Raw genomic sequence first — 8,876 nt, forward strand, 5'->3', positions numbered from 1 at the left:
TTCTAATATACAAATCCGTTAAAGAATTTTTAGGCTGCATTAATTAGGTAAACCGGAACCGGGAACACTTCCCATAACACCCGATGTACTTGCTACATCGTTAGAAGAATGGCAACTATGCTCATATAAATCTGTTTCTCTCTTATTCCGAGGTCACCGTAGCCACCAGATCCAGTCTGTATCCATGTCAGAGGGTCACTGCAGTCACCCGGATCCAGTATGTATCCAGCCCAGATGGTGGATCAGCACCTAGAAAGGACCTCTACAGCCCTGAAAGACAGCGGAGACCAGGACTAGAGCCCCAGAGACAGATCCCCTGTAAAGACCTTGTCTCAGACGGCCACCGGACAAGACCACAGGAAACAGATGATTCTTCTGCACAACCTGACTTTGCTGCAGCCTGGAATTGAACTGCTGGTTTCGTCTGGTAAGAGGAGAACTGGCCCCCCGACTGAGCCTGGTTTCTCCCAAGGTTTTTTCCTCCATTCTGTCCTCGATGGAGTTTTGGTTCCTTGCCGCTGTTGCCTCTGGCTTGCTTAGTTGGGGAAACTTCATTTACAGTGATATCGTTGACTTGAATGCAAATTATTGCACAGATACTCTTTAGACTGAACTGAGCTGCATGATGACATCACTGAATTCAATTATGAACTGCCTTTAACTGTCATTTTGTATTACTGACACTGTTTTCCTAATTAATGTTGTTCAGTTGCTTTGACGCAATCTTTTTTGTTTAAAGCGCTATATAAATAAAGATGACTTGACTTGACTTGACAGTTAACATCAGTACGATGGAAATAAAGAGCATTATTAAACAGAAGTTGAAGGAAAGGTGGCAAAAGCAGTGGGAGGAAGAGAGGAAAGGACGGTGGTTTTACAAAATTCAGAGGAGAGTGGGAGAAATGAGATGTGCAAGAAGGAAAAGGAGAGAAGAGACAATTATATCTAGACTTAGATTTGGGCATAGCACTTTATTTAAAATAGGTAAACATAAATCCGGAAGATGTGAATACTGTGGGCAACAAGAGACAATAGAACACGTCATGGTGCACTGTAAGAAATATGAGGGAAAAAGGTGGGAAATGATCCGAAACCTTAGAATGGAAAGAATACATTTTGATTTAGTAGAAATTCTTAGGAAAAACTCAAGAGATAAGTGCTATGGAATCGTTTTTCATTATCTTAGAATAATGTGATTAAGTAGATTTGAGTAGTTTTGTTGATTTTGTTTTGTTTTGTTGTTTCGGTTTAGTTTTATTTTATTTGGAATAAAATGAGTAGTAGTCATTCAGATCCACACTCCATACCAGTTGGTGGCGGTAATGCACCTTTTCGTTGTGTGCCAACCGCCAAGAAAAACTCCAAAAAGAAGAAGAAGAAAGAAGAAGCTGAAGCTGAAGAAGAAGCATAGACAGTAAAAGAAATGGACACAGCGACCCCATTGGAACTCAATTGAGACAAGTGAAGCCCATTTTTAGCGATTTTTAGCACTTCCGTTTCTGACGCGCAGACTCAAACTAAGCTTGATGACGTCAGCAACCTGTCTGACAGATGTAAATCTTCTAGTAGCTGTGCGTGCAAACTGCCATCGTTAATCTTGCAGAGACGGCGAGCTTGAGCGGGGAGTTCTTTGGCGTGAGTGAGCAGGAGTAAGTATTCTGATTAATTATTTTGTATAGTATTTTAAAATGTAACGTCAGTACGCCATTGTCTTGACGTCTCCCCGATTGCCTGCGAGCTTCTCCTCCTGTCTGTACGGTAATTTCTCTACTGTGCGACAGAGAGTCGAGTGGTTATGACGCAATCGTTAGCCTATTTTTACAAAAACTGTTTCTACGGGGCCATAATGTAACATAGAAGGTAATGGAGCCCTTTATACATTGTCGTGTATCTTTAGAAATAAATAATGGACAAATGGAGTCTTTAAACGCCTCAGATGTAAAGTTATTCGATGTCAAAGTGACGCAAAAATGAATGGGAGTCAATGGGATGCTAACGCAAGTGAAGTTCTGCTACAAGATGGCGGCACGCGGCCGACTTCAACTTCCGGTCGACTTCCTTGCCCCCTGAGAAGAAGCCGCAGTTTGCGGACGCAGCAGCAGCGGTGTTGAGTTTTCTGAGGAGAGGTGAGCAGTTCACATTATTTCACATAACGTTATTTACATGAAACACATTTTACACAATGTTGTTTCTGTGTTGTTTCACCAAGTACAGCGCTGTTTGTGTGTTTTCTGAGTTGAATAAACACTTAGTATAGAGGAATTAAGGCGAAACGATATCATATTGCTGCTGCGATTTTATTTCTAACGTTATTTCTCTTTTGAGATCTAAGGCACATTTTATTATGGTCTCTTTTATAGCGGGTAAAGTTAGTTTTAGGTTCAGTATTCTCAGGATAATCGCTAATGTCGCGTAAGTGAGGGGGAAAAAAGTAAACTATGTCCAATCATAGAATGATTTTTACAACTCTGTAGTAAATGCTAATGGCCAGAATGACTTAGTGAATGTGAGCTACACATTCCTAACATTTATAAAATGGGACCACAGCATTTTCGCCCCTTGAGTACTGTAAATGTATAAAGATATATATATATATATATATATATATATATATATATATATATATATATATATATATATATATATATATATAATGTGTGCTTTATTGTACTTGTATAAAAGGAGGTCTTTTTTGTAATATTTAAAAAAAAATTGTCACTAAGTGTGTTTTTAAATGATTTGTGTGTGTTAAAAGTCATGTTAAGATAATACTAGACGTTTTCATGCAGTTGTATCTGTCAGACGGTCTCTTAGGCATCATATTGCATATTATAACGCGTCAAAGCATTCTTATGCATAAACAATGCACCTTGGCAGTTTTGATTGAATGTTTCATACAGTAGCTGTATATTATCAAAACTAACTGTGGTATTGATGTCTTTGTTAAACTGTCGACTCTATAGAACAAGGGACGGAGAAAAGAACATCCGGTTAATACTGAACCTAAATTAACTTTAATTACCGTGCTTTACATGTTTAAAACTAAAAACAGATGCTGCTATACTTCATATTGAGCCACGCGGGACATTTTAAATCTATACATAAATACGAAGAGATGAAGAGATATATAATGCAGACACTGGAAATATAAAAAATTTGCTTTGTGGTATATAAAACTATAACATGATATAATTTAATTACTTTATTGCTCTAAAGATTTAGGAAATCAAAGCTTATTTATATATTATGTGCTCTATTGTATATATTACTTATTCATTAATGATATGCGAGCCCAAGGTACGGTCCTTCGTAGAATCCGCCGGCCGCGGCTCACTCACGCTGTGTTTGCCTTCCAAAAGAAAACACGACTAGAAATCATGTTTATATCACGTTTATAATGGGGTTTATGTTTTTGTCTCGTCGCACCGGCTGGACAAGGCATCATAATATGTTAAGAGGCGTAACATTTCCGTCACAGACATGAGGCATTTGGCCAATCACAAAGCGCTGGATAGCTGGCCAATCACAGCACACCTCGCTTTTCAGAGCGATGAGCTTTGTGAAAATCGACACGTTTCAGAAAGGCGGGGCATAGAGGAGAAACAATAATGTACAGTATGTGGGAAAATAATGTTTTTTTAACCTTAAACCGCATAAACACATTTCATTACACCAAATACACAAAATAATGTAATTTTTAGCAACATCATATGACTCCTTTAATTCTTACTATTAATTATATTTGGAAGAATTTATACTATTTCTTTATATAATAGAAAGACAGAAAACAGAAATACATAGAATGTGTGAATTAGCACTTATATGAGTACAGTGTTACTGAATGATCATTTTAAATTGATCTGCTCTTTGTGTTGACACTGTTACTTTGAATATAGTAATATAATAATTTAAAGAGACAACACTTTGTATTTGTAAGGGTCTGGTCTCTTCTGCTTCTAATACATAAACGCTTAAATGTGAAAGTTAATAAAAAAAATAAATAAATAAAAAGTTGATTTTGGCAATTCTTCTTCCAGACAGAAATTCATGTTCAGTGAAGCTCCTCCCACAAACCCTGCAGAATGAAACACACTGAAGAGCAAACAGGTTGGTGTTTATTCTTTATTAATAATATTGATGGTTATAAAACTTTAAGCAGATTTAGACTTGTTATAATAGGGTACTTTTTTCAGTAACATTGTTAGATAATTGTGTAGCTGATCAAACATATTTAATAGTTCTCCCTGTGGAAATATGTGATTTGTGCCTTTAATGTTTTTAAAATAATAATAATTAGTAGGGCTGGACCAGATTATTTGAATATTTGTTCGGTGGGTTGGCATTTGATTTTCAATTTTGAGATTTGAATATTCTTTATTTTTTTTGAACACCAGGGATCCCCCGCAAAACAGTTCTCATTCGCTCCTTAATGTATACGCTTTTTTACAATCGAGCCGAACAGTTCTAAGAAACTGTCAGGTACGGTTACAGTTGTATTTCCACGTGAGCCTGGTACCGCGCAGCACGATTACAAACCGTTTTCGGCACGGAATTCTTGGTACGGTTAGACAATCTCGGGGCTGTTAGAGTGCATGCGCATGACATTGCCATTTGTTGCCTTGCTACCAGTTTCTCCATAGCTGGCTAAATAAGCAGAAGCGTTCTATTTGATCAAACAGCCAAGTAAACAGCTATGCTACGTTCAATATAAAAAAAAAAATGTCTGAGACAGTTTGGTCTGTGGAGCCAACTTTTATTTTATTTTTCACGTCAAGAGTTGTGTCCTTTTTTCTATTATTGAACAAAGTAAATATCAGATAAAAAAGGAGTCCCAAAAACAGAAATATCTGATCATCGTTCATATGGCTGTTTATATTAATTAATTATATTATATTAATTGGAATATTGCATTCCAAAGAGCTCCGTTATCAGCACCACAGTGGAAAATGAAACCGTATCCGTGCTTATTGGCACGGAATCTAACAGTTTAGCCATTGGTTCCCAATCCTGGTTCTGAAGAACCCCCGACACTGCACACTTTTGGTGTTTCTCTTATCTGACACACACGTTTGAGGTCTTGGAGTCTTCACTAATGAGCTGATGAGTTGAATCAGGTGTGTTTGAACAGAGTGACATCTAAAATGTGCAGTGCTGAGGGTTCTCCAGGACCAGGATTGGGAACCACTGGGTTAAGCCGAGAGAATGGTTTGGCCTGAGAGGGAAAAAGCGGCTTATGAGTGAACGTCATGATTCATTTCTTCTGGAAGAGAAGACAAAAATGCCGAAGACCTCAGCTGTGTGGGAGCACTTTAAATTGAGTGAGGACAAAACCAGTGGTTCAGATATGCAATTTGAATATGGCCTAATACAACAGCACATAAAGTTTGAAAAATCACCTGAGTTCTGTAAGTAGAATGCCTGTAGTATATTGTTGGTGTAAAAAAAAAACAAGCTGCTTTTATCCGCTAATCAGTAATTTTACATATGATAAAAATGTGCACTTAATTTGCTTGGAAAATTCTTGAGAATATGGAGTCATAAACAAAAAAAAAAAAACGTAAAGTAGCCCAGCCTAATAATAATTTGTCTATATTAAAAGTATTGCTCGTATCAGACCTGTGTGGAGCATATTATCCCTGCCCGCATGAGGCGCACCGCTTCCGGCTCGCGCTGTTCTGTAGTTTCTTAAAAGTTTATTAATTCTGAACGTGTTGCTCGTCCATATTGCACCAAAATGCAGCACTGCACTCCCTTGGGTCCACAGCAATACACCTGCCACGTGTGAAGTCGATTGGATGAATGGTTCTCGACATAATAAAAATGCGAACAGATAAGCACACAGAGATTTCTGCCTTTATTAGAGAGAAGAATATGTCCAGCCCTTCCCTCCGAATATTCGGTATTGATTACTAACGAAGCTTTGAAGCTCAAAAAATGGTATTCGGACCAGCCCTAATAATTAGAAGACCTCATTCATGGAGTTTCGGGGACATATAATTGACAAAAATACACCAAAATGACCAAAATTTGGTACAGCAATGGTCTACTTTACATCAGGGTTCACTACTGAGAGATACTGAAAATCAACCATTTTTACTTTTATTTTCAGAGTTGATTAAAGAAAACGAGGAAAAAGAAGAACTGAGTGAAGTTGAGGAGAAAAATCATGTCAAAACTGAAGAAAAACCTTTGAGTTGCTCTCAAACCAAACAGAAAAATTTTAAGAAAGGAGGCGCCAAGAATTCTTTCACCTGCACTTAGTGTGGAAAAATGTTCTCATTCAAACATCATCTTGATGTTCACATGAGGGTTCATACTGAAGAGAAACTGTTCACTTGTGATCAGTGTGGGAAGAGTTTCACACGATCATTAAACCTCAAGAGACACATGAACATCCACACTGGAGAGAAACCTTACAAGTGTTCACACTGTGACAAGAGATTCAGTCGGTCATCAAATCTGAAAACACATGAGAGGATCCACACTGGAGAGATACTGTTCACTTGTGATCAGCATGGAAAGAGTTTCACACAATCATCAAACCTTAAGGATCACATAAACATCCACACTGGAGAGAAACTGTACTCATGTGATGAATGTGACAAAACATTTTTGAGGGCTTCATATCTGAAAAAACACCTCAGAGTTCATACAAAGGAGAAGCCACACTCATGTAATTTGTGCGGAAAGAGTTTTTCATGTTTAGAAAATGTAAAAAGGCATCAGAAAATCCATACTACTGTGAGAGAGCATGTGTGCTATGAGTGTGGGAGGACTTTAACTTTAGTTGAACATTTAAAACAGCACTGGAGTATTCACACTGGAGAAAAACCATACAAGTGTTCACACTGTGACAAGAGATTCAGTCGGTCAGGAATCCTGAAAATACATGAGAGGATCCACACTGGAGAGAAACCTTACAAGTGTTCACACTGTGACAAGAGATTCATTGTTTCTGGAGACCTGAAAACACATGAGAGGATCCACACTGGAGAGAAACCGTATCACTGCACTGTATGTGGGAAGTGTTTCAGTCAATCATCTTCTCTACACAGACATACAAAAAACATTCACAGTAAGTAGATCTTCTTCGGATGCAGCACTTTCAGATCTGAGGCTGTAATAATTCATCAAGCAGTGAAATATCGTCTGGATAAATCTGTCATTACAAGTGACAGGACAAAGAAATATTATCTAAAGTTTTCACAGTGAATAAAGTTCATCTTCATCTTCAAAACCAGCAGATTCAACAGATTTAGATCAACTCAAAGATGGAGTTCCTCTCAAAAGAACAATGTCACAAAGTTTTATTCTTGTATATCATTTTGCTTCATGAAATAAATGATATCATTGCGTTTTCTTATTTGAGTTTCATATTATGTTCAGTTGTCTTCTACTGCATCACTTGTACTGTGAGATTCAGATCAACTCAAAAGCTTTATTCAGATGGTAAATGTTTCTCCTGACAGCTTGAGATTAAAATAACATGATAATAGATGACAAACTCATAAAGTGGAAGTTCATTCTTCATTTCTGTGATGTGAAGCTCAAGCATGATCTGTTGATGATGATGATGTTTGGTTTATACTGTATGTTTATTATGTTTGAACTGAACTAACAGACAGGATCACAGCAGTCCTACTAGGGGTGGGCGCTATACTGGTATGAAAGTGACTACCGGTATTATGTTGTTCCACGATATGGATTTTGTGATACTGTGGATACTGTTATATATTCATGAATTAAAATTTTGCATTTATATAGTTTTGTTCAAGTTGGAACGCTTTGTAAATTTTAAAACAAATGACGATAAAGAGTCGAGTCTGATTGTTTTTGTCCTCTGTGTGCAACGCCATACTACACAGACGTAAGCAGTGTTGCCAACTAATTTTCAGACAAAGTTGCTAAAGGAAGGTTGATTTGTTGCTAAATGACATTGTGATGTCTTTTTGCGATGACGTCATTGCGTAATCACGACGCAAAATTGTCACAACATAAAGTCTCAGCAAAAAATATATTTTATATAATTTAGATTTCTTTGTAAAATAAATTGCATTATATAATATTAAAATATAAATAACTATTTTTAAATGCATTGAATTATTGAACACTTACACATTTTAAATTATTACAATTAAAAAACTTTAATAGATAGTAAACTAGCAATTCTACATATTTTTGACAGTTATGCTTTAAGCAGTGTTTTAAGTAGTTAATATGCGACACTAATATGCTACACAATCTAATATGTTAATATGAAAGAATTTTCCGTTATGTTTTTTTTTACATGCATTTTGAATTACGCATTGTGTTTTCAGGTTACAGGGTTACAATGGATAATGTCCTGGAAAATTACTTGTATCTTTTCCATTTTCCTTACAGTGTACTAACTGATCAACAATCGCAGGTACAAGCTACTAACAAAGATTATCATAAATGAACTTATTATTATTATTATTATTATTATTATTAAATTCAACAATTGCAAATAGCAATAAATAACTCAATTCATGTGATGTCTGTACTTCTAGGCATCTTTTGTTTCCTCTTTTTGTGTAATTTGAATAGAAAATGCATGCCTTTTTATTGTCTGAGACACTTATCAAAAGTTGACAAATAAATAATAATAATAATAATAATAAATTTGCTAAATTTGTTGCTAGGTGCTTAGTCTGAAAAGTTGCTAAATTTAGCAACAAAATTGCTAAGTTGGCAACACTGGACATTAGTAATCAAACACACAGCATTGTAACAGACCAAACTAATAGAGCACAAATTGCCTGCTCCAGTGGTTCCCAAACTGAGGGATAGTGTACAGTCAGCAGATTATTTTGCAAAAGAAACCTCTGCAGGGTGATAAAGACTACACTGCATAA

At 36.5% G+C, this 8,876-nt stretch overlaps 1 protein-coding gene across 1 annotated transcript; it reads left to right on the top strand.

Moving 5' to 3' along the window:
- Positions 1–2,050: 2,050 nt before the first annotated feature.
- LOC109061260 (zinc finger protein 135-like) lies at positions 2,051–7,363 on the top strand. Its single transcript, XM_019078400.2, has 3 exons — positions 2,051–2,126; positions 4,038–4,107; positions 6,110–7,363. Exon 3 carries the CDS (start codon positions 6,271–6,273, stop codon positions 7,081–7,083), a length of 813 nt encoding a protein of 270 aa, XP_018933945.1. The 5' UTR covers positions 2,051–2,126; positions 4,038–4,107; positions 6,110–6,270; the 3' UTR covers positions 7,084–7,363.
- Positions 7,364–8,876: the final 1,513 nt, after the last annotated feature.

Source organism: Cyprinus carpio, chromosome B3, assembly GCF_018340385.1.
Source record: "Cyprinus carpio isolate SPL01 chromosome B3, ASM1834038v1, whole genome shotgun sequence".
NCBI classification, from domain to species: Eukaryota; Metazoa; Chordata; class Actinopteri; order Cypriniformes; family Cyprinidae; genus Cyprinus; species Cyprinus carpio.